The sequence below is a fragment of the Lynx canadensis genome, chromosome B4 (genome assembly GCF_007474595.2).
Source record: "Lynx canadensis isolate LIC74 chromosome B4, mLynCan4.pri.v2, whole genome shotgun sequence".
NCBI lineage: Eukaryota > Metazoa > Chordata > Mammalia > Carnivora > Felidae > Lynx > Lynx canadensis.
Genome location: NC_044309.1, coordinates 132,607,809 through 132,633,898, shown reverse-complemented (window position 1 = coordinate 132,633,898; position 26,090 = coordinate 132,607,809). Strand labels below are relative to the sequence as shown.

General features: G+C 48.4%; 1 protein-coding gene across 3 annotated transcripts in view; it reads right to left on the bottom strand.

Annotated features, from left to right (window-relative positions):
* Positions 1-26,090, bottom strand: part of GRAP2 (GRB2 related adaptor protein 2) — a 62,684-nt gene that overhangs the window by 2,594 nt on the left and 34,000 nt on the right. For 2 of the 3 annotated variants that reach the window (XM_030320696.1, XM_030320697.1), the window contains exons 2-7: positions 17,773-17,864; positions 10,543-10,634; positions 7,803-7,922; positions 4,217-4,385; positions 1,526-1,711; positions 198-320 (exon numbers count right to left, since the gene is read on the bottom strand). In XM_030320696.1, coding sequence (XP_030176556.1) covers positions 198-320; positions 1,526-1,711; positions 4,217-4,385; positions 7,803-7,922; positions 10,543-10,634; positions 17,773-17,850 — 768 coding nt within the window. In that variant the 5' untranslated portion in view covers positions 17,851-17,864. Of the gene's footprint in view, positions 1-197; positions 321-1,525; positions 1,712-4,216; positions 4,386-7,802; positions 7,923-10,542; positions 10,635-17,772; positions 17,865-26,090 lie in introns of those variants that run through there. The other variant, XM_030320698.1, reaches the window with a different exon arrangement.

Genomic DNA, 26,090 nt, shown 5'->3' with positions numbered 1-26,090 from the left:
AGGGCAAGGCCCTGCGGCCAGACAACGACAGACCGGGATCGGCTCTGCCCCGGGGACACCTCTCCGCCCTCACTTGCTGGGTTCCCACCACCTCCGTTCTGAGCTCCCAGCAGTGTGTCTCTCCTGGAGGACCGACCATTTCCCTAAGTGCCCCTCTTGCCGCCTTCACTGAGCCCAGAGAGGGAAGGTTCACGTACCCCAGCCACTTGGAGCTGAACTGGGTCTGTGTGTCTCCGGTGCATGAGGGCGGCGTTCATTTCGCTGGTCATGCCCACGCCACAGTGCCCGTCGTTTATGTCAAGGCTGGTTCCCCGGCGTTCCTAGAAACACATGTAACGGAGGACCCTGTCACCGCACCACATCCCTCTCAGCCCACACCCCCCCGCCCCAAACCCTGCGCCTTGCTCAGATGCAAGTGACACAGCCAGTGTTCCAAGAATACTTGCTGCTGATGACAATAAGCCCCAACTGGTGGGGTGAGGTGGAAGGATAGCAAAGGGACCTTCGGCTGTGAAGACCATGCCAGATTTCAGTCATTCAATCAAAGAATATTTATCAGGCACCTGCCCCGTGTGTAGTACTGTCCTAATCACCGGGGATTTGTAGCTGGAAAGAAAAGGTCCTTGTCTTCATGGAGGGTCAGTTTAGAGGGGAAACCATACACATTTAAGTGTAAAGAGAATGTCTGAGCCTGCCAGGGTAATCAAGGAAGGCTTCCTAGAGGAGGTGATCCTTGGCCTCCAGCTTAGAGGAGGAGAAGGATCAGCCAGGAGAGGGCATTTTAGGCCAAGGAAACATCATATAAAAAGCCCCCAAGGTATGAGAGAAAACACAATCGATCATTCCGGTAACTAAAGATAGTGCAGTGTTGCTGGAATGTGTGTTTGCTCCAGGAGTGGGGAGGGTGGGGGGTGGGGAGGTTTGGGGAGAGTCTGCAGGAGAGAGGCTGGGGAAACAGCTCACAAAGGGCTTAGTATGCCCTACTGAGGAATTTAGGAACGATGTTATCTGGCTGTATTGTCCGTCTCGGTAAGCGGCCCCAAATCCCATCTGGAACAAGGCAGGGGATAAATAAATAAATAAGCAAGGCTCTATTGTGGGTGTTAAACTGCTTTTCTTGTGGATCTCCACAGCCAGATGGGTTAAGGGGCTGACAGGAAAATGGAGCAACGGTTCGCTGAATCCTCAGGGTAAGAATGTGCGTGCGTGTGTGTGTGTGTGTGTGTGTGTGTTCAGGCGGGGAGCCAACGAATTCACAGAGACTTCTTTGCCAAGAGCAGTTCCTACATCACGTTATCATATTTCTGCCATTTGGGAGGTCCCGGGTCTTTATGAACTTTGTCAGCCCTCCCGGGCTCAGATGAGGCCGGGCCTCAGATGGCCCTCCCCTGCCCACAGTCCCAGGACCACGACAGACCCCCAAGCACGGACGGTTGTACGTGACACTGTAGGGAATTTTCCCACACTAAGTGGCTGAGCCTCCCCTTCCCTACCTCGCTGTGCCCACGTCATTGTTTGGAGGTACCTGATGAAAGTGGGGGTGCTGTAGATAGCGCTGCTGCTGTGGCGGTGCCGGGGGGTACTGCGAGGGAGGGGGCGCTGGATGATCCGACAGCTTCCGGTTCATCGACGGCCGGATTTCTTCTCCCCCGGGCCCGCTGAGGTGTGGGCCTCCCTGGGGCCTCCGGTCCAGGCTGTTGCCCCGGTGACCCTGGGAGAGCACGAAGGTGATGTGGTTCCATCCTCCTCCCGAATCTCCCGGCCCCACCCCACCCTTCTGGCAGCTGTTTCCAGACTTTGCTGGAGAGACAGCGCCAAGAAACAGCTGGCGGGGGGCGGGCAGCCTAAACACAACCGGTGACAGTTCGGGCCCTCGCAGTTTCAGAAGTGGCCTCTACGTTCTCAGATTCTCCCAGGTTGGGGATTTCGGGCCTTTGGTTCACTTTCCACGTGCTACCCAGTCAGTCCCTTCCTAGCGGGCTTGTTTTTCTCTGTGTAATCAGGCTAAATATTCTGTTTCACTGACACAATGCCACCCCTCCTTATCTCGTGTTGCCACACCACGGGACAGCCTGCCCTCCCGATAAGCTCTGCTATTGACTTTGCGTGATTTTTAACTGTCATTTATAGCCTGGTGATAGAGACCCACACAGCAACCCTCTTGCAGCACCATGGAAACCAGGCCTGCCGCTGGGCATGCTGGGAAGGAGCAAGGCTTTTTGCTTAATGCGGCCATAACCTTGTGACTCAGAGGTCCTTTCTTGTTATTTTTATTTAACAATTACACAGGGCCCTGGGCTTCACATATGCCAGGCGCTATTCTAAGTGCTTTATTTGTTTATTTATTTATTTTGTTAATTAAGAAAAAAGTTTATTTGTTTGAAGAGAGAGAGAGTGTGTGCCCTTGAGCAGAGGGAGGGGCAGAGAGGGAGGAGAGAAAGAATCCCAAGCAGGCCCATGACGCTGGGATCATGACCTGAGCTGAAATGAAGAGTTGGATGCTCAACGGACTGAGCCACCCAGGCGCCCCTCTAAGTGCTTTACGAATATGAACTCGTTTAATCTAGTTTAATGCACTTTTATGCTAACTCTTTTAACTCTGCATGCACATCCTAGTAAATTAATACTTCTGTCTGTTTCTTGATTAAAACAACTCACAAGGTCTTTAGTTAACCTTTGTTTTCTTTCTGAACTTTTATGGGCACTTGCTGGGAACACCCTTTTTTCCTAGAACTGTCACTTCTCAAGCTTACAATTAACCAATTACCTGAAATGGTTTTCTCTACTTCCCCAGGGCATGTGTTCCTTTGAAAGTCTCAATGCCTTTTCAGATAACTTGTTTTCTGGGATTTCAACTATTCCAGAGAAGGCTTCTTCGTATAATACCCCCCTCTTTCTTATAACCATGTCATTTCCTTTGAAAGATATTTTATAATGTGTGTGTGTACGCGCGGGGGGAGGGAGGGGCGGTGAATTTACCTACAGGAGGCAACTTAACTTTTCCTTGGTGTTTACTATTGTCCAGACCCTATGGCAAGTGCTATCACTATACTCTCTTATTTAATCCTTACAACAGTCCAGGGGGGGAGGTATTCTTTTCTCTCCACTCTACAGATGAGAAATCTGACCCTCAGAAAGGTTTTTTAACTTGGCTAGGCAACAAGGACAGTTAGTGATGAAGTCAGGATTTAAAGCTAGGTTTGTCTGATGCATTTTCTATTAAAATGATACTCTAGGGGCGCCTGGGTGGCGCAGTCGGTTAAGCGTCCGACTTCAGCCAGGTCACGATCTCGCGGCCTGTGAGTTCGAGCCCCGCGTCAGGCTCTGGGCTGATGGCTCAGAGCCTGGAGCCTGTTTCCGATTCTATGTCTCCCTCTCTCTCTGCCCCTCCCCCGTTCATGCTCTGTCTCTCTCTGTCCCAAAAAAAAAAAAAAATAAACGTTAAAATGATACTCTAGAGGCACCTGGGTGGCTCAGTTGGTTAAGCGTCTGACTCTTGACCTCAGCTCAAGTCATGATCACACAGTTTGTGATCATACGGTGACAGCACTGAGCCTGCTTGGGATTCTCTCTCTCCCTCTCTCTCTCTGCCCCTTCCCTGCTCTCTCTCTTTCTCTCTCAAAATAAATAAACTTAAGAAAATCATTTATTAAAATATTTATATTTCATAATGTTCTAAGAGCAAGAATTCCAGGTCAATTTTTTTCCTCCAACACCCCCACCCCCCTTCCTGTGACAAAGCTCTCCCCACTGCCTTAGTCCTAGACTCCAGGCTGCTCTCCAACATCCCTGTGTGTGGCCCCCTGGCCTTCATCTCTGGGCAACTCCTAAGCTAGGCTGAAAGCTATGATGTAGTAGTATTTATAATAACAAAATAAAGTATCTACAGGTAAGAGCTGATGTTTGCTGAGTGTTGTTTGTAGCATTGTTAGGAATGACGTAAGGGGAGGGGATACATTATCTTCTCCAACCTTCACAACCATCCTGTGGGCTAGGTATCACCACCTTCTGGTTTTACGGATCAGTAAACTCAGGATTGGACAACTTTCCTAAGTCACATGGCTAGGAAGTGTTAAGACAGGGTTTAACTGAGATCTGACCTCCAGATCTGAGATTCTGTCTTCCATGCCCATCAAATGCACTGCCTTGACGGGTCACATAGGACTCATGTTGCCTAAAATCTCCAGACTTGGGCTGATCGGGGCCTGAGGTGTACCTGATCCTCTCGGGTTCTATCCCTCAGAAAGATCTGCTTCTGTTTGGAGATGGAGGTCGTCCTGTAGTAGTCCACCAGCTTATTTAGAGATGGAAACTTCTCTGTCCACAGGAAGTAATTACCCTTGGTGTCTCTCATGACCTTGAAGTGCTGAACATCATCCTCATGCCTACAGATCAAGGAGAATCCACATTGTATATTACATCACGACAGTGTCCCCACCCCCCAGGACTGACTGCCTCCAGGGATGCTGGAGTTCTGTTTGGGCAGGAAATGGAACCGCAAGTGCCTGCCCATCCAGTGGCAGGTGGGGCTGGCTCAGTTAAATTCTAAGGGGAGATTTGTGGGAGGGACTGCTCAGGACACAGGCTGCATTAGAAAGGATTTTTACATCAGCAGAAGATAACCTATTTTCTGACACTGGAGCCGACCTTTCATAAGAAAAAAATGTTTCCAGGGTGCCTGGGTGGCTCAGTTGGTTAAGTGTCTGACTTCGGCTCAGGTCATGATCTCACAGTTTGTGGGTTCGAGTCCTGCATCGGGCTCTCTGCTGTCAGCGCAGAGCCTGGAGCCTGCTTCAGATCCTCTGCCCCTCTCTCTCTCTCTCTCTGCCCTTCCCCAGCTCGCACACACTCTCTCTCTCTCAAAAATAAATATTTAAAAAAAAGTTCTTTAAAAAAAAAAAGGAAAGAAAAAGATGTTCTGAGTGCTTTAATGACTACAAGGTTAAGGACTCTTTACAATGTTTGTTTGAAACACGGCAATCCCTGAGTTCTGTACTATGCTAAGAACTCTGACAAGACTCAGAGGGGAGGGCTTTTCACCCCTGTGACCTTTCCATTATCAGAAATACTTTGAACCAGCTCCTTTAAGCCCATAAACTAGCTCTGGACAGTAAGAGACCACCTTGAGAAATTTGTCACAATCGGTTCTCTATATAAAGGCGATCTCTTGGTCTTGGTTTACGTTTTACATAAGTAAGGTTACAGAAGATTTTGAACTTTTAGGGGAGAAAAGTTATATAGCAATGTGATGTTTTCATTGTAAAGGACCTCTGAGATTGGTTAGCCTTGTCTCCATGTTACAGATGAAGGAGGACGCTGGTTCAGAGAGATGGCGGGGGCTTGGCCAAGGCCACCGTGAGTGAGTGGCAGAGCTGAGGCAAGAACCTCGCTCTTTGATTCCAGTCTAGCGAATTGGGCCTGTCACACTGTGTGCACATGCTAACTTCTTTTAGATCGGCACCTTTTAGCACCAGCTGGAAATATTTGTACCAGGATTGGAGAAATTGGATTTTATTCATCTGGAAAGGGGGACCTTGGCCTTTACTAATAGCTCAATTAGCAACAGCTCAATTTCTCAGTGTTTCTCCATCACCAAGTCCTTCTCTTTTGGATGTCAAGTTTATTTGTCAAACAGACATACATTTATGTCTAAAAATAAACTAATGATACGAATTGCCTGATCCAACAGAAAGGTCACGAATTTAAAGAGAGTTGGAGAGTAAAGATACCTCGGAAGGTTAGTGCAGGTTCCTTAAGGATGGAATCAGTGGTCCATGTTCAGAGGGGACAGGAATTTTGACTGATCTTCAGTCTCCTCTTATGTGCTGGGCTCTGCTCAGAGCCAGGTGAGCCTGCGCAGTGACCTCTGCTGGACTGCTCTGGGGTAGAACTGACTTTGCAATCGCTGCATGGCCTTCCCCTTGGAGGTGGCCCCTAACAGATGCTTTCTTCACTCTAACACCACATGGCTTAATTCATTAAGTCATTACTCCTCACATCTGTGCGTGGAGGAGGAAATATTCTTGTGATATAATTATTCATCTACCACCTCTTAGTCAAAGAAACAGAGAGAGAAACATTAACCCTTGCTCTCTCATGAGCTGAGAGGACTGGATGTCAGGCTTGCAGCTGGTCATGTGCGCCCATGGAGAGAGAGTGGCTGCACCAATGTGTCAAGTTCAGAGAGGGGCCGAGAAAAGGATGTTACTCAGGGCTCCAGACTCTAAAACCTAGTGTTTCAGACCCTTAACAAATGCTAAGTGATAGGACTACAATTAGCTCTTAATTATCTTTGCATGACAGAAAGCAGATGTATGAATAAATGAAAATGATTTGCTTTGGAATATATTATGCCACATTTCTGCAAGAGATATAATCATGATTATGGCGATATTCACAAGGAGCTGCACTGGCAGAAGTCAAGGCTGACCGTTTTGGAGAATTCACCTTAGTGGAGGAACTATAAACCATAATTTCTAGCTGAAAAGCCACAGTCCACTTCATGCAAACCAAAGGCACCAAGAGATGCCCTTCAATGTAACCATTTCCGGGGTCCAGTCTGTAATCAGGGCCCTTAAGAAAGAGATTTGGTTGTAGGATTTATCAACAGAGCAAAATTGCATTAAAACCTGACAAATTTAGAATCTGTGATACATCAGTGTAGGCCTGAGCTAAAATTTACTACTGCCTAAGCTGTGACAAAAAAAAAAGTTTTAGTTAAGGAAAATTAAGAGTTTAAGTAAGATTGCAAGGGCAAAGCTAATGAGACCAAGCTATTTTTGAGCACTTTAGAGGCATACGTGCATATGAATGGTTGACCCATTATTTGTAAGTCCTTCCTACCTATTCCTTAAAATATCCATTCTTTCTAAAGAGTAAAGTGGCCTCAGTTCATTACCTGAGATTGGATTTATGCGCTTAAAGCACTAAGGCTGTATGCCTTTCAAAGCGTATTGAACAATCTGAACCAACATTTCCTGTCAATGAACTTGACAGGCGGTCCCACCACACACGTCTCCTCCTGCATGGAAATCAGTGTTAATTTATGCACTTTCACATGTGGCCACCACGCCTGATATGGGACTCGCGATTCCAGACAGGCTGACCACACGCAGTGTGCTCAGACTTGGGGTTTCTGAGTGTGGGGCTGTGTCATGTTTATGCCTGGACTGACTCACTTCCTCCCGGGCATGCACACGAGTGAGATTTTGCTGCTACCGTCCCTCACCCCAGCCCTCCTCGGCTCCCATCTGCTGCTGTCAGCTTGCTGCGTTACAGTGTGTTGACGTAGCCCTTCTTTTTGTGCCACCACGTACAACTACCTCTGTCCCCTACAGCAGTGACTTGGGATTTTAATTGTCCTCGGAGCCTTCTTCCGACGTATATCAGTAGTTAAAGAAAAGGTTCAGATTTAAACCTCGAGACAGATGTGGACAACTGGGAATTCTCCCTTCCTTCTCCTGCCCCACTTCCTTGCACAAATACTCATTGAACACCTACTGGGTGCAAGGCACTGTTAAAGGCACAAAGATGAAATAGAATAAAATCTTGTCCTTCCAGAATAAAAGTGCTCCTTCCAGAAGCACTTGGGCTGGAAGGGGAAGCAGATGAACATCTACATAATTTGGCCACAAACCAGCGTACTGAAGAGTTATATACATGTGTCATGGGAAGGAAATGGACGGCATCCCAGTTGATAAGATGCCTGGGCCCCTTGGCCACCATGCTCCTGAGCAATAAATAGGTCACATTCAAGAGGTCACCTCACGGCCTTAGCAGTCTGGGTTGGGGGTGGCCAGTACCTGACGGAGATGGAGAAGTCCCCTGGGGAGCTCTGGCTGGCCCGGATGATGAAGAAACCAACCTCCTTGCCCATCAGTAAGTTCTCTGCCTGGTGTCGGGAGAGGCCTTCGTGAAACCATCTATTAGATGAGATAAAACCAGAGGATCTTGGTGAGTTGCCAGAGCGATGGAGGGGAAGGGGAGAAGAGATGAGCCAAAGGGACAGAGGCCGGGGACTCTGGTCAGTAGAGAGCAGAAAGAGGCCGAAGGGGGGGCCGGGGCCTCTAAAACCAAACACGTGCTCTAGGCGGTTTGCAGGCGAGGCAAGTGAGTGTTCCCCTGACGCACCCCCTTTGTTCCTTCCCTCTCTCTCACTTGGAAAACCTGAATCATGGAAATGTGCCACTGCACCAAAATGGGACAGTGTGGGAGTGACTCGCTGCGGGAAGCGGCCGCCTGCTGGCAGCTATGTGAGGGATGTCACTAGGAAAGAGCGCTGCAGGGACAGACGATGTGCCAGCAAGACAGGAGCCCCTTCAGGCACTGGGGGACCGGAGCTGGGGAGCCGTGGGCTCTCCCCCAGGCTGAGAGCCCAGGGGCCCTCATGATCCGGGTGGCATGGAGCAAGGCTAGCAGCGACCAGAGAGCAGCGTCTACACAGCCAGCTCCGGGGCCCTCCCCCAAATCCAGGAAAATAATCTTTATGGTGGAAAAGAAGAAACAGGGGAGAAACTACACTTTCAGGGGAACAGTCAGGGTGGCAGGCAGCCTCTAAGTGTCGCGGCGGGTGGCAGAGCGCGTGTGAAGGCCAAGAGCTGCCATAAAGGCAAGGCAAACAGTAGCTGCAGCCTCAGGGCAGGTGGCCAGAAACCTCTCAACCACACAAGAGCGAAATGAGTGTTTGCGATCGCTCAGCGGCCCTAAGAGGGACTGGCCCCATTTCCGCAAGGCGGCTTCTCCATTGTTGCCCCTGGAAGGCTAGTATGTGCGTCCCCCTAAGGTGAATGTCCCACACTCTTTGGATGCCTTTGTGAGCAATTCTCTACGCTGTCTGGAATTTAGGAACCTAGACTCCAGACAGGAGCACCTTGTTCCAGACCTGGTGCTGCAGGCGAAGTTTCTTTGGGCTCCGAGGGGCTGGAAGCAGAGGGTTTCTGGTGGTCACCTGCCTAGAGATCCTGCCGGGATACCTGTCGTGCTTTGCTGCAGGGCTGAACAAGGGACTGCCCGCCACAGCTTCTGCCTTGTGCAGGAAACGTAATGGGGCCGGGCAGAGGAATGGGCCACGCTCCTCGGCAGCCATACCTCAATGGAAATATTTTGGCAGAGGCAGCCAGCAGTTAGGAGATCGTTTAGAAAGTACACACTTATCCTCTGATGGGAGTTTGACACGTGACTTCAAGACTTGCAAAAAACGTCCACACGCTATAAGTTAAACGAGTGGGCAGGGTTACGTTATTACGCATCATTCCAAAGCTATTCACTTGTTCATTCAACAGTTTTTATCAAATACCTACTATGCGCTGACCTGCTTCTGGGCACTCGGGATACAGTGGTGAGCAAGGTGGACGAGAACCCTTGCTGCCACGGAACTTAGGTTCTACCATGCTGAGACAGTGGACCCAGTTGTTCACTGTGACCTTGATAAAAAGGTTTCAGTAGGAGGAGAGAAGTTAGAGATAAGAGTGCACACAATTCTTTTGAAGAAGGGGAGTGGTAGCTGGAAGGGGACTTGGGATCAAGAACGTTTTTTTGTTTTTTTGGTTTTTTTCTGTTGTTAGACGGGAGACATTGCAAAATCTTTGTGGATGGGAGTGACCCAGCCGAGAGGAAGAGAGAATTGATGTGAGACAGAGAGAGAGGGGAGAGTTTCTGCCAGAGGCACAGACGATTCTTCCCAACCGGCCGCAGGAAAGGCAGTGTCCCAGTAAGTTGCAGGAGGTGGGTGGATGCAGTGAGTCAGGTGGGGGGATGGGCAAGAGGGGCTTTTCCGGTGGCTTGATCGTCCCAGTGACCCTGGAAGGAAGGCCCTGAGTCAACAGTGCCGTGGGGGAGGGGCTGGAGGCTTGAGGAGCGAGAAGGTGTGAGGGGGTCATTGAGGAGATTACAGGGCAACATCAAGCGCTGAGGTCAGTGGTCATTCTGTCGGTTCAGTGGTCAGTCCTGGTTCACAGGGTCGCCCACACCGCTTGGGGTTTCTAACAGACCTCTGCTCTTTGGGCTAGACTGTGACTCGCGGACCAGATTAGATTTCTATCTAACTTTTGTGGTCAATTCTTGAGACAAACGAGACCCAATCTCAATTTTTGTTTCCTCCTTAGGAAGGGAATTTCCTCTTCCCCCCACTCTGATTGTTCTCACTGGTTTGAGCACGGTTTAGGGAAGGCAGGGAGCTGTGTGGGGTTCCTAGTGAGGGTGGAAGAGGTTGGGAGAAAAGACTCGCTCTGAAGAGGCAGCTTCTGACACGGGTGGCCAACAGCGCCCCCGGTGGAATTTGTGGAAACCCTGTGATTGCGGTTATAGATGAGTTTAGCTTATAAACCTAAAATAGGCGATACATGCACATGGTATAAAATTCAAAAGGGAATGCAGTGAAATGCAAATCTCCCTCCCACCCTGGCCTTCAGCTTTGTGATTCCCTCTCCAGAGGCAACCGGTTTTGACAGTGTCTTGGGTATGGATGGATAATTTTAGTGACTGCTGAAAAAGTAAGGGGAGTGTGAGTGGGTAGGCCCGTGTCAGCAGGCTGGAAATACTTACTCAGGAAACTGGATGTCTATAAAATTCTTGGGCACATATCCTTCTTGGCTCCCAAGCTCCGCCTTGAACCACTCCTCTTGGTTACTTAAGATCTACATGGAAGAGAAGGAAGGAAGGACAAAGATTGTAGGGAGGACGCCAAGAGGCAGAAGAAAGGGGCTGCGGGGCAAAGAACACCCTTTCGGATTTAGAGGGAAATAAGCCAGAGAGACAACACAGGGGCTCCAGTGGGAGAGCAACAGGTTTGTCTCTAGAGTTTGGCTTCCTTGACCCCGAGCTAATTTCTGTCCCCTAGTGCCATCCACACATGGGACGCCACCATGGTGTGACCTCCCAGACTCAGCATTCAGGGGCCTCTCTGCAATCCTTTCTCTTTATATGTTGGAAACTCATGTGTCCCAGATCTCAGCATCTGAAGCTCCTCATGTGAGCAGGTGTTGGGAAGGCAAGAGCGACCACTCCATGGTTTTTTTCTTCTCTGCTAGGTAACCAGGAACCTTTTAAAAATTTAATTTGTTCCTTTTTTTTTTTTCAACAAGCAAATTAAAACTTAAACATCCAGTGGGGCCAGCTTTGAAAACAGTAACTCTCTGTGTTCACACTCCATGTGCTTCACAAACAATTTGGACGTAACTCAAGATGTTTGGGATGCCTTTTCTAAACTTGCTTTTAGAGCCAGATCACAAGCAAAACCAGAAGTTCGGTCTCATTACTGTATGGTCCTTCTCTGACTGTGACCCCAAATGCTATCACTTCCCTTGATTACTCATATGACTCACCACTTGGCTCTATGTGGCTTCTGGTTATTTCAGAAAATAGTAGTTTCGCTATTAAAAGACAAATATTTGCGCCCATCCCCCACTGAGAATGTTTCTAAAGCGGGCGGCATGGACTTGAACACTAATGAAGACGGCAGAGGAAAAAAATGAAAAGAAGCTTAATGGTGTCATTGAGCCACTGAATTAGCCACGCTGGAGCCCTCCTGCTTCGGGACTTTGTATGAGAAGTAATAAATTTGCATTATTGTTTAAGCCGCATTTAAGTTTCTGTTTCTTGTAGCTGAAGACTCCGTAACAGATAGACATGCTACACTAAAGGAGAAAGCAGAAGGTGGGCAGGAAAGACTGCCTGGAGGAGAGGCCCTGGAGTTGCCCAGGCAACGGAAGGAGTTACCCAGGCAAAGTCAGACGGCGGAGGAACTTCTGGGATGAGAGGAAGTGAGGTGCATTCTGGGAAGGAAAGGCTTCCGTCCCGCGGGAGGTTAGATTGTGGCCCCAGGGGCCGAGGGGATACCAGAGGTACAGGCCCTTGTAGCCCATGTTGGAAAGTCTGGGCTTCCATCTTGAAATTTATGGGGAACCACTAAAGGATTCTGAGCAGGGACATAACACAGCCAGAATTAGAGCCAAGAAAGAGCCCTGCGTCAGAAAGTGAAGACGGATTGGGCGGGGGAAAGTCCGGGAAGGGAGTGCAGCCATCCCAGCGAGGGGCGAAGAGGTATTTTAGAGGAACCTGGAAGCAAAGTGTGCGGGATTTCGCGACCGTTCTTGGAACCAAGGGAGAAGCGGACTCTGGGAGGGCTCCGGATTTCGCCCTTGGGAGACCGAGTGGGTGGTGATGGCTTTGCTAATACATGAGGAGAAGCAGGTCTGAGGCAAAACCCATGGGCTTCAGACTGCATGTGGGTGCATGTGGGTGAATCCAAGCTGCCCCCTGAGTCTGAGGAGAAAAGCTCAGAGGGCCGTTGGAGATGTGTGTCTGGGCTGGGCAGAGAGGTTGGGGCTGGCACTGGGGATTTCAGAGTCGTCCTATGGCAGGTGGAGTTGAAGTCTCGGTCCCATGGGTTTCTCTGTCCCAGGGAGGAGCAGAGATGAAGACAGCGAAGTAACTGATTATTTCGAATATCACCCCCGGGGTGGAAGAAAGGGGCCGGCCCTCCGCGTTTGGAATTGAGAAGGCTTGGTTTCCAGCTTGGCCCTGTCATTCGCTGTGTGACTTTCCGCAGGTCAATTAGCCATCTGATAAGTGGGGACAGTGACAACCAGCTAGCATCTCCCGAGCTGATGTGAGGATCAGATGAGCTCTGGTGCCTCGAAGTCCTTCAGAAAGTGCATACTGAAAGGGGCGCCTGGGTGGCTCAGTGGGTTAAGCGTCTGACCTCGCCTCAGGTCGTGATCTCGTGATCTCGTGGTTCGTGGGTTCGAGCCCTGCGGCAGACTCTGCTGACAGCTCAGAGCCTGGAGCCTGCTTCAGATTCTGTGTCTCCCTCTCTCTCTGCCCCTCCCTCCCTCTGTCTCTTTCTCAAAAGTAAATAAACATTAAAAATTTTTTAAAACACAATTCTGCAAAATGTGGTATTCTTGGGAGGGAGACCTCCAGCTCTGAAGGACATAGTAGGGTTTATAAGTTCTTTAAAGTGTTATATGTGTATGTTTTGAATTTAATCACCTGTTCTGAAGAAATAAAAGTGTGTCTCATATTTGAGTTCTAGAGTTGCTGAGGACAGAAAACTTTATAGTTTCTATCATCAAATATGACTGCTGGTATCACTAAGGACTCGTGGGTATGTGTATGCCGAGAGGGGGCGGAGTGGGGGGAGCAGAAAAATCTAGGTCAAAAAAAGCACTTGGAAACCCGGCACCGGTGCCCGGGATTCACACAGAGAACACAAGGACACTTCACTCCATGCCTTCACCCCTCAACGTATGGCTTTGGAGTTCCTTTCTCCCATCACATGGGAGTGCGATGTTTGGGCTGGGTAGCACATGTCAAATACGAAGGTGAGCGGGGATAAGGTAAAAGAGGCCATGTGGAAATTGGCTCATCACGGTAAGAACCAACTATGTACTTAGTTCTCTGACCTGAAACCAGCTGTAATTTTAGTCATTGTGGCTCACACCCATCTACCTCCTGTAGCAACTGAAAGATTATCCCACAATGGCGGCCATTTCTCCCCACCACCTGGTGCTCCGTCTGCCTAAGATCGTGTTCCCAGAGAGGTGAATTTACAGGCTTTTTATGGCGTATAGAAGGCAAGGTTTTAAAAGAATCTCATTTTCTGCAAAGAGGAGTGTTTGGGGGGAGGTGGTTTCCTTCTGCCGTTGTTGGCCCAGGGCCCCATACTTCCTGTTCTTCTCATCTCTCTGTCTGTTCGGTTCCCCCTATCTCTTGTCCCCATCATGAAAACTCGAGCAAGGGGTTCAGCCTGAACACATGAGGTTTTACACTTCACTTTACTGTATGTTAATTCGTATAATGTTGCCTACGAGAATAATTTTCTGGGTTACATGGCCTGAGAATAAGTTAGACGTGGGAAGAGGACAAAATGTACAGTTGGGAGAATTTTAAAATTGGATGGAATTATAGCTCTTAGAGGCATAGCAGAAATCTGAAGTATTGCAGTTAATTACATAGGATTAACTCTTCATGCTTTCAGGTCACTGTTTTAGTAGGAAGAAACAGGGTTGAGTTAGACACAGTACAGAAGCGGGTGGAAATGGACTGGGTCGTTTTTTGTTTTTTTTTAAAACAGCGGCAGATTTAAGAGGGAACATGTTAAGTCCGGGGCCGCACAGAGCTGCAGGTCCAAGGGGTTGAGGCATGAACATAAAATTATCTGACTCCTAATGTTTCTGTCACAGGAGAAGCTGGATCGAGCCATTCGGCCAGAGTTCCCCGTCCATCATCTTGTTCATCGTCCTTTGATCGGCATCTAGTGAGCACCTGCTGTTTGCGCTTAGGTGCTGGGAATACAGAGATGGAGACGCTGAGGCCTGTGTCCCGGGGAACTCACAGTCTAGAGGGGGTTAGCTGGTGGTGAGCTCGTCAGACCTTGTTTGTACCTTTTGGTGAAAAAGTCTGTTTAGTCTTTTAGCACGAAAAGTCTAGGATGAAAGAGCATCCCAGGAGTAAATTGCTGGGGCGGTCAAGAGCTGCTTTGGAAAGCAATTGCAAGATCTTGGGGCTTTTTACCCATCTCTGGAGCGGAGGGGCAGATGTTGCAGTCATACATAGAGACCCACGGGCAGGGCTACTGACCGCCATGATAGAGACATGCTGTGGGGTTCGGCCAACAAGCCCCTCTCCACTTTTCTTTCCATCAGCACAGCTGCAAGGAACAGAATTTGAAAAGGACAGGTTTGCCCTTCTGATGGAATTCTACACGAGCGTGCAGAAATGCAATTTAACAATTCATGCAATTTGCGCTGAGCACCTATTTGGGGCTGTGACTTGCGTGGGGGGCGCTGCTGGGAAGACACAAAGATGAACCGGCTTGGCTCTGCTCTCAGGGAGCTCCTAGATGGAGGGAACCACCACTCATTCATTCATCAAATATTAGGGAGGGTCACCTTTCTGCTGTTTTGGACACTGAGGCAGACCTGGCCCCTGCCCTCACAGAGCTTTGGCGAGTGGAATAGCCAACACATGCACGGGCGGTCAGGATCCCACAGGGTAAGGGCAGTGATGGGAGGTGGGTGTAGTGTTCGTAAGAGCACAGGGGTTTGGCTGCTCACAAATAACCGTCTCGGGAGGGGAGATCAGCAGCACCTTGAATGACGTGTGTTGCCATGCCGTGGAAGAGCTAAAGAGGGAGTGACTCATTTTGCTGGGGCCATAGGGGGTGTGGACGATTAGTGAGGGTTCCGAGGCAGAGGTAGTCAAATATGGCTGTGGAGGAGAAAGGCATTTGGAGTACGGGGAGAGTGCGAGAAACTCGGTGTATATATTGCAACGTGACCTGGGCATTACATACACAAGGGTGTGTGTATGTGCGCGTGCGTGTATGTATGTGTGCGTGTTCACGGACGAGAGCTTGGGGAGGTTGGGGAGCGGGTTGGGGCCAGGTGGCTTAACTTTCTATCAACTGGTAATGGGGAACCGCTGAATGTTTTTGAGCAAGGAGGTGATCTGACCTGATTTTTTTCCCAGAAAGATCCTCCGAAGACTAGTACGTAGAATGATTGAAGGAGTAAGAGACAGGAGGTGATGAAGTCAGTCAAGGGGCTGTGGCGATGGTCTGAACGGTGGCAGGAATGGGCAATACTGGAATACGGCAACCATTCACGGAACATCCACTTTGAGGTGGGGCCATTACCTCTAATCCTTCCCCAAACCCTGCAAAATAGTTACAGTCCCCGCTTGCAGATGAAGGACAGTGAAGCTCAGAGGGGCAGGGGACCGATCCAGGGCCATACAGCTAGTCAGCTGGGATTCAAACTCCCAACTTCTCTGGCTCTAAACTCCTGCTCCTTTTTACTTCATCAGACTCCTCTCTCGTGAGGCGGGGGATTGCTTGAGAGATCTCAAGAAAGAAGAATATTCAGGACAGAGTAATGTTGAGGAGCGAGGCAGAGCTCCAGTCAGATGCAGAAGAGGGACAGCTAACGGTGTCACCTTCTACAGGCGCTGTAGTAGTGTCATGCTATGATACATTAAGGAGATCACGGGTGGACTTGAAGGGAGTGTTGAGGGTAAGAGGCAGTTTCCAGAAAGTTCCAGCAGACTCAGTGGGAGGTGAGGAAGTAGAGGCATCAGCACAGGGAACTCTTCCTGGTGTTGGGAGCCAAGGAGAAGAAAGAAATCAGGAGGTGGACTGAGAAGCAGAGTTGAGGAACATTTTTTTCTTTCTGCTTTTCTGAGGAATAGGAAACTCTTGAGCAAGATATCGGGTTCTGTTTGCAATGGGAGATGAGGGGTGGGAGTTGGCCCGTTGGCCTCTTTTGAGCGAGGACCCTGTATAGTGGTTGATAATCACATGGTCACAATATCCCAGAGAGAAGGGAGGGACTGCTCACCGTGTGGCAGATGCCTCTGTGGCCTTGGTAAGATCCCACAGAAGTGAAGGTCGCCTCTTCCTGGGTGGGTGGCCCAGGTGACGTTTTGACCTTGAGAAGCTCCAGCATTGAAGGCACACCCTTCACAACTATATTACTAGAGCTTGCAAGGTGAGAGCGGTTAGAAGGACAAATACTGGGGGTGTTCAAGTCCCAAACCAAGTGACTTTCTGAGTCACCCCGTCACATACTGACAAGGCTCTCGCTACGGCAAATATACTTCTTAGGGGCGAGACACTGGTGGCCTCAGTGTTGCTGTGCAGGCTGAGAAGGCCCATGTCGGCTGCTGAGGAGTAGGAATCAGGATTTCTGAGGGTGCTCTGTGGCTAGGCCGGTGGGGGGGTGGGCATTAGCGTCACAGACTCCCCAAATGGCCTGCAGAAGGGCTTCTGGTTTTGCTCAAAATCGGGGTTAAGATGTGAAGCCTGCAAGTGTGATGCATGGAATGTGGAAGTCCAAGGCCACTTTGTCTCTGCACGTAGCCACAACAACTCAAATGTGGGTGTTAGGCAGGTTTTAAGGCGTCCCCGAACGGCTGGGGTGTGCATGGCCTCCATTGGCCCACGTCTGTTCCAGTCATCTTTTCCCGGCTGTCTCCAGCCTGCACCCTCGGTTGAGTTTTGGCGACACTGAACCTCACAGTGCTCACTGAAGCCACATGGGCTTGCTTACATCTGAGCTTCCGGTAAACGTCCAGCCACGTTCCCTGCATTCCCCGGCCACAGGTGTTGCTGCAGCTTCCTGCCACCCCATCTCTCGAGTGGGATCCCTTGTTCCCTCACCTGTGCTCCCTGAGCACTTAGACGAGAACATCTGTAAGAGCCCTTTGGATGGATTTCTTTCCCTCTCCAGACCACAAGTATCTCAGGACAAGGATGGTGACTTATTTCCATCAGGTACCCTGGTAACTGGCACCCGGGAGCTCAGAAGGAACCCTTTTGATTGAGGTGAATTTCTCTTTTTTGAAAGAAACCACATGCAGTTCTGAAGAAACAAAGGCATGGGGGGAGCACCTGGATGGCTCAGTGGGTTAAGCATCTGACTCTTGATTTCGGCTCAGGTCATGATCTCACATTTTGTGAGTTTGAGCCCCACATCCGGCTCTGCACTATCAGTGTGGAGCCTGCTTGGGATTCTCTCTCTCTCTCCTTTTCTCTCTGCCCCTCATCCATTCGTTCTCTCTCTCTCTCTCTCCCTCAAAATAAATAAATAAACTTAAAAAAGAAAAGAGAAGAGAAGAGAAGAGAAGAGTATATCAGAAAAGAAAAGAAAAGAAAAGAAAAGAAAAGAAAAGAAAAGAAAAGAAAAGAAAGCCATGGGTTGTTCGATGAACACAGTGACCAGACCAGAGTAACCCAAACTCCCCCGCGGCTCCCCGGGGCCCCACGTCACCTACCTTCAGAACATCTCCGGTGTGAAAGCTCAGCTCATCCTCGCCGGAGGCGGTGAAGTCAAACTTGGCAATGGCTTCCATGTTGTGATGTGAAGCTGGAAGAGAGGTAATGTGTTTATTGTGCCTTTCTGTCCAGGGAAGGGCTCAGAGCAGCGGGCACCTAGCAGTCTTAGCAGGTGGTAGGTGCTTGGCCGAAGGTCTCCGGGCCTGAGAGGAAGACCCAGGTTCACAGGGAGGGCTTTTGTTTTTGTGGACTTGCTGTGGGAGGGAGCCTGTGGGATCTGCTTCCCGTCGTTCCCTGAATCCCCAAGCTCCAGGAGCGGGAAATGAAGGCCAGCAGCGCCTTTCCCCTTTCTCCTCCCTTTGCCTGCCCGGCCTGTCACCATCCCTGGGGCATCTCTGTTTCTGGTTGATAAGGATTGAAGATTCACTATCATCTCTAACTTGGGGCCCGAGGGGCTGGAAAGACTGTTCTGTAAACATCGTCCTGAGGCTGTCCCTTGGCAGCTATATTTAACCAGGCGGTGTTAATTAGACAGATGCCATTTTCTCTTTTACATCTGAATCATTTAAGAGAATTAGGCAGCATCGGCCAGTGGGGAACTTAGCATCCTTCCACATGGCTTGAGAGTGGAAAACATTCTGGCTTTAGAGTCAGGGGACTCGATTAGTCAGATTCCTTGTTGCATTATTATAGTGTAAGCCAAGCACATTTTGAAAGATACCATTATAATACCTCTGAATTGAGTTAAAATGCCCCCACCCCCAGTAATACGCAAGGCCTGTGTAAAATAAGAAAGTTAGCCTACAAATGAAATACAGTTGTTGTTTTAGGAGACAGGTGGGATGTCATAGAGCAGAGTCCTGGTTTTGTTGGTGAATAGCTGTATGTTCTTGTGTAATAACTAAACCTCTTGGAGTCTCAGTTTCCTTATCTGTAAAGTGGAGATCATAATATTCAACTAATAAGGATGTGAGATTAAATTCAACAATAGACGCGGGGTGCCTGGGTGGCTCAGTCGATTAAGCGTCCGACTTCGTCTCAGGTCATGATCTCACAGCTCATGAGTTTGAGCCCCACATCGGGCTCCGTGCCGACAGCTCGGAGCCTGGAGCCTACTTCTGATTCTGTGTCTCCCTCTCTCTCTGCCTCTCCCCCGTTCGCACTCTCTCTCTGTCAAAAATAAATAACCATGAAAAAAAATTTAAAAAAAATAAATTAAACAATAGACACAAAATGTTGCACGAGATAAAACTAGGTAGACTTTCTGTCTTTAAAATAATTGTATTTGAATTTATCCTCAGCAAAGGGAGCCTGGCCAAAAAGAGCTCAAAAACAGAAAAGACAGAAGAGTTTTCTTCTGATTTCTCCCAACTTTTATGAACTTTCCTCTTTGGAATTTGATGCTTATTCTCCAAGACCTGCAAGTCCTTTGTTTCTGTGCTAAGACAGTTCGCTGTTGGGACAGTCTTGGAAGCTGTTGTTTGGCATTTACGTTTGTCAGAATGTGCCAAAGTCTGAACCCCTTTACGTCAGTGAACTCACACCTAATGACTTTCAGTGACCAGTAAACCAGGACCACAATCACCCTCTCTGTGGGAATTTCCACCGAAGTGACAAGATTTAGGTGACTAAGGAAGGTGGCTGCCTGGTGGGGAGGGTGCGGCACGAAGAGATCAGGGAATTAAAGCCACTGCCACAGTGATGGCAGCCAAGTGACCCGTTTCTCTGACTTTCCACATTTGTTTGGTCTTCCAAAGGTAATTTGTAGAGATGACGATTACCCATCTGAAAAATAGATATTAGGCAAAAAAATATTTCAGGAGCCCAAGCAAAATGTCATAGTTAACTGTGTGCCAAAATTTATCCCCCCCCACACACACACAAAGATATATACTTTTTGTATCCTTTCTTCAGGATCTGTCCATCTAAGGCAAATTAAAATTGTGACCTAGGATGGCCCACTCAACAGGAAGGAGTATTCTGCCCTCCTTAGTGAGTGCTAAATGCTTTTGCTGATTTGCTTCACCCCGTGGCTTTAACATGAAAAGCCTCCCCTAATTAAGGCCTTGCTTTGAGTTTGCAGGGAGATGTGGTGTCTGTGGGTCACCCTCATGGTATTGACACAGATACTGGTCACCTCAGGAGATCAAGTGTCAGGTGAATGGTCCTGAAATCCAAGATCCCATTTCTATGCAAATTTACCTTAATAAGCAGGATGGAGACAAGGGGAGGGCAAATGCTAAACATATTAGAAAGTCACATAAATTAGGGATGCAAAAAATATCCAAGGCATGCTCTAGATATGACCTTGAGCTTGGGAAGATCTTTCCTATGTTACATGGAACTCGGATCCGGCCTGGGCGCTTGGACCAGGCTGGCCGTGCGTAACTTCCGTGAGGAGGTGAGGCAGCGTTGCTCCCGAAGCACCAGCTCTCTCTCTGCCTTCCCCCCGGGGCCCATAACAGAACTCCCCAGCTTATAATATTAATCCTGGCTCTGAAAACCCAATGAAACCAGGCCCACTCTTAATGAGATCACTTTGAAAAAATTTGTTTGCGTCCCATTTCCATTTGTGAAATGAAATCTGTTCAGATGCTCTTTGGTAGGAGGGAGACGTTCGGGGGGGAGTGGGAGAGTGTTCTAGTCTCGTTGAAATCACGGCGTTTTGCAATTTCTCCCCTTGCATTTACTGCTCCCTGCTTCCCTAATAGCAGGGCCACCCCCCCAGGGCTTGGGCTTCTGTTTGGTCATAAAAATGCATGGAAATTTATATCCCATTTGTCTGTACCCATTAGTATTAACTTCGAAAACTTTTGAATTACCACCAGGGAAGAAGAACACTGAACTACCATATTTTGCTCAGTGTTTGTCCATTTGTTTTATAGTCAGTACCTTCCATGATGCATCGATTGATGCTGGCCACCTCAGGAATTCAAGAACGCAATGGAGCCTTCTAGCTACTGTGTGCAGTTACCGTGCTCCTGACCTCAGGGGGAGATGAAGGGAGAGACATCTCTTTAAAGAACCTCACAGACAGATTAAATGTGCGTTTCCTTCCAGCGCTGAGCTTCAGAAATGGCTGCAAAGCTACCTGCTGGAGAATGTGAACTTGAGGTGGCAGTTTCCGGAGGCAGTCAAGCCACCTCCATCAGCTTCCCCCACCCACCGCAAGCCCGTTGACGATGCCGTTTGCCCAGGAATCCTGCCTCAGAACCATGCAGGGCTCCTGCCCTTAATGCTGGCTCTGCCTCTCACCCTCCCTCTGTGTCTCTCTCACTTTGCCCCTTTATGGATTGCGCACAATATCCATTAGCAGCCCCGCGACACAGATCTACGCCATTTGGCGGCACAGGACTTCCCCACGCATGATTTTCTCTGCCCTTGCATTTCCATTTAGGCTTCTTTTACCACCAAAACACCCGAAAAACATTCAGGCTTAGATACCAGGAATGTATGTCCACTTCTAAGATAGAGTCACCACAGAGGATGAAAACAAAAGCCACAAGACGGCTCTTTAAAAGAGCCGCCCTGTGAAATCCAGATTAATTGGATGTGTTCAGAAACACGTAGTTACTGTCGAGATGGTACCAGGCAAGAAACTTCTTGAAAGATTTCAGCTCCTCCTAAGTTGGCTATGAATAGCCGCGGCTTCCGTTTTATGCATCTCTTGAAAAGAGCAATTGCATAACACCGCAAAGCTGCTGGAAGATTCAGGCTCAGGACCCGAAGAAAGAAGGAACTGGGTCCTATACTGAACTGGCAACACCACTTCCTATTTTGTTGGGGGAGAGCTCTAATTTAAATATGATATGACTTGCACTTGTAATTCAGTTAAGCTAATGTGTTCTTTTTTTTTTTAAGAGAGAAACATTGCTCCTTATAAATATTGTGATTTTTATTAATTTGCATCTTGTGTATGAAATGAAGCGATAGAATAGTGATGAGTTTACATGTGAGGACTTTAACTGCAGTTACCAAGAGGAGGTTGGCTAAAAACGTAAAATTCTCCCGGCGGGTTAATTTCACATAATGCAGAGACTTGGAACCCATGGCATTTCTTCCATTTGTCAGGCAAAGCCCCTCTTGGAGACCATGAGAAGGTAACGCAGAACGCTTACTCTCCCCGCTGAATTGGCAAGGTCAGCTCCATTACTTTTCAGCAGTAAGAAACCTTACACTACCAGGAAAAAAAAAAAAAAGATTATAGCTAAGCCTCACGGTACACAATAGATATGTTCTCGGAAAGTTATTAGGAATAGAGTATTTGTAAGTGGAATCATATTAGCATGCATTATAGAGGCTCACTCTATAAAGCAACCCCATGGTGAATCCCTTTACAAAATGAAAAGGAAAATTTGTTATGCAAATAACTGCTTTTACCTTATCTGTTTTAAATGCTGGGTTTTCATGTGTTGAGTCTTAAAACAGAGCACACCTGTAGATCCTTCCGACACCTCCCACCGTGGGTTAAATGTTAGTTTCCCCTCTTCTTAAGTCCCAGAACGCTTTTTACAAGCCTCTCCTGTTGATATGTAACATTTCACCTTGGAGTATAGAGGAGGAGTCGGCAAACCTTTTCTGGAAGGACCAGAGAGTAAATATTTTGGGCTCTGCGGCCCATACAGTCTCTGCCACAACCACTCAGTCGTGCAGTTGTAGCCCCGAAGGCAGCCTGAGAGAACGGTAAGGAATGGGTGTAGCTGGGTTCCAATAAAACTTCGAACACCGAAGCTTGAATTTCATATACTTTTTTACATGCCACAAAGTATTCTTCTTCTCCTGATTTTTTTCTCCCAACCATTTACGAATGTGAAACCCATCTTGGCTCATGGGCAAACACATGTGATGGGTGGAATTTAGCCTACTGGCTATACGTTGTGGACCCCGGGTACAGGTGTTTATATGTATATCCTACTTCCCCTAATAGTTTGTAAACTTCTGGAGGGGAAGAGTTGTAGCTTAGTGGACGGAGTGTGGGCTTAGGAGTAGATGGGCCTGGATTTAAATCCGAGAGGTGTCACTCATTTTCCCAGCGTCCTGCTTATCCATTAGCCAGGAGTAACCACATTGACTCCAGAGGGGTGTTAATGCGTATAAAGACGCCGGCACACAGTAGGCGTTCGATAAATGGTAGGAGTGGTTGCTGTCATTTATCCTCAGATTCCCTACCGTATCGAACCGATGCTTAGTAGGCACCTGGGAAACGCTGAGTGAATGAAAACGCGATCACCAACCTGCCCTCAGAATTATAACTGTAATTGATTTCCTCGGGGAAGGGGCAGCAGACAGAGGACCCATTTACAAGGATCAATTAATTTTCCACTCGAAGGTGCCCTGACTTCTCGGCAAACTCAGCCGGAGATAATAAAACATACTCCCACACTAGAGGTCTGATTTATTTAATCCAATAGAGGGCAATGGTGCACCCCAAACCGTGGATTCCATCCCGTAAATTTTTTTTTTTTTTTTCATCTTGAGTGCCCGCAGTCTTTATCTAGGCAGGTTTGGTGATTGTCCTCATTGTCTCCTGTGTGTTTTAAGGCGTGTAAACTTTAACATTTCAACGAGTCTCAAGCCCCTACAGCACATGAGTTACTTTGCCGGGAAAGAGCTAGAAGCCATCTGCAATTACTCGCTCTCTGACACTTAAATTCCCTGAGTTTCCTGGAAAGGTGTTTCTGCTCCTCTCAGAGTGACTAGACCCTCACTCCTGCTTTTGAGTCTAGGTTAATGATTCGTGTTGAAACCCCTACGGTGTGGTTTTCTTTCATCTGAACTCTAGAGCTGTGGTTGGAGACTTTTTGCCTTAGTTGCCTTTTCTTGGGCGTTAGATGTCGGACCAGGACGCTGAGAAAGGTCATAGATGGCCCTTCCTGAAAACGTGTAGGCTCAGGATGGACAACGACCTTAGGATTCACCTGCTGGCTATTGCTTAAATATTCTCCTAGGGACCCAAATCCATCTCTTTTGGAGAAGAAAGTGAGAAAAAGGAAAGAAAAAGGCTGAGCCTGGCCAAGAGATCAAGGGCTGGCCTTTCCTCATTTGGGGCTTTCAAATGACAGTTGTGCTCTATTCTAAACCAGCGGAATCCCTGCTTACAGGATACCTCTTAATCAGCTGTCCATGTTGAAAATGTTAGCCTTCTCGCTGAAGGTCTAACAAGGCGTGCGTATTTCTTTACTGTGCCTGCTCTTGAATTACTTCTAACTCATCTTCTGGAGCCTTTAAAATAGAAACCCTCAAATCCTATTCTAGTGAGATCCTCCTTCTGGTTTCTCTGGAGATTCGGATCTGTGGCCACGTGTAGAGGCTAAGTGGGAGTTGAGGCAGCACCAAGCTTGCAGATAGATAGCCATGTACTTGGGAATGGCCGTCAGGGGCCTCTGCTTTCAAGGATTTACAACCAACAGCTCCCATGCTTATCTAGACCTCCCCAGCCAGGGACACAGGACCATTCCTCTTTAGGTTCAGGATCTCAGGGAATAAACAGCCTTCTCTGGAGCACCTGGCCTGTTTCCACAGGTGTTCTCTCTAAGGGACATAAACATCTCGGACTTTACGGCAACCAGAGTAAGCAAAGACAAGTGAAATATACTCCACCAAACCATTTCTGGCTAGTTGGCTGAGATTTTAGTACTAAGAGCCTCCATTTTAAATGATTTTGCACACATGAGACGTTCTTATTTTCCTCTTGTCCCTAGGTGACTCATTATTTCCCCCTCCAAAGCCCTAGGAAGGCACAAATCCCCCCGCATGACCGGCAGGGAGCTAGAGGGGACCTCCACGGCCCGTCCGAGAACATTAATTCCTCGGTGGTTGATCTGCTGACGCAAGTCTTGAAGACACAAGGAAGTGGCTCAGGAAGAACCCCCAGGGTGTGCTCGTCTTCCCTGCAGGTGTGTTTCCTACGTGACAACCATCCTCTGGCTGTTTCACCTCGGCCGGAAGCAGCCACAGGGCTGTCTCTGATGACAGGTAACTCACGGGCAGCGGGTCCTGGAGCGAGAGATGAGACGTGGGCGGGAGAGGTGTGCCGTTCTCTCCTCCCCGTCTGGGACGGCAGTCTGTTACCCCCTCGGCGAGGCTGGCTTCACCCACCCTGACCTTGGGATGCTCTCTCTACCAGTGCACCTCCTGTAGACCCTCTGCCAACCTCTTAGGGTCTCAATCCACCCTTTGGCCTTGCCTTGAGACGGCTCCCTATTTTCCATGGGAAATATTTTCCCATGGGAACCATCTCCTCAGCTTGTTTTTAGCTTTGGGAGCCAAATAAATATATTTCAAAGACGTGCAGACAAACCTGACACAACTGGAGAGTCCCTCTAAATCCCTTATATCCTTATTTAATCAAATTGCTGTTCTGTAGGTCCCTGCCTGTCACTGTGGATTAGGGAGATTTCACTGGTCTCAAGGATGTTTTCCTCCTTTTTAATTAGCTCCTCTTTTCCTGCTTAAGGTTTTTTTTTTTTTTTTTGGTTTTGGGTGGGGAGGGATGGCGAGGGGAAGGGAGGAGAAGGTGGAGACAAATCAGGAGAGTGTCCCTGTGCATGTCCCCTCCCCTCCCCTGCCTTCTAAAGCCGGTGGCGCCAAGACAAGTGACGCCCAGGACAAAGAGTCATTTGCTCTTCCTTCTGGTTATTTATCAGCCTACTCTTCTGTAATCCACACCAGTCTGGCCTATCAAACTTAACCTTCTTTTCTTTTTTAAGATTTTATTTTTAAGCAATCTCTCCATCCAGTGGGAGGCTTGAACTCACAATCCCGAGATCAAGAATTGCGTGCTCCGACCAACAGAGCCAGCCGGGTGCCCCTCTTATTTATTTATTTATTTTCCAAGTTCAAAGCACGTCACATAAAATTTCACTCGTCCTCCCCCTTTTTGTAAGAAAAAATCCTTTTCTTTAAGCGTAATGTCTACGTTCTATCAAACTCAAGCAAATCCTATTCTCTTTTTCCTAACTTGCCATTCTCTGCAAGGCAAGATTGCCGGCAACAGTGGCGAGGCACAGACCTGGCTGTCAGAGAGAGACCTGGTTTCAGATCTGTTTGGCCGCTTCCTTGCTCGCTGGGAAAACTTACCCCCTCCCCCCGCCTCAGGTTCTGCATCAAGAATTCAGATAATAATCCTCATTCCCAGTGTCGCCAGGGATAGGCTCATCCTTGGCGTTCGATAGTTCAGTGTCTCTTTCTCCCATCATTTCGCATCTCACCTATCTACTTCCCTTTCTTTTTTTTTATTAAAATTTTTTTAAGGTTTATTTATTTTTCAGAGACAGAGAGGCAGAGCGTGAGCGGGGGAGGGGCAGAGAGAGAGAGA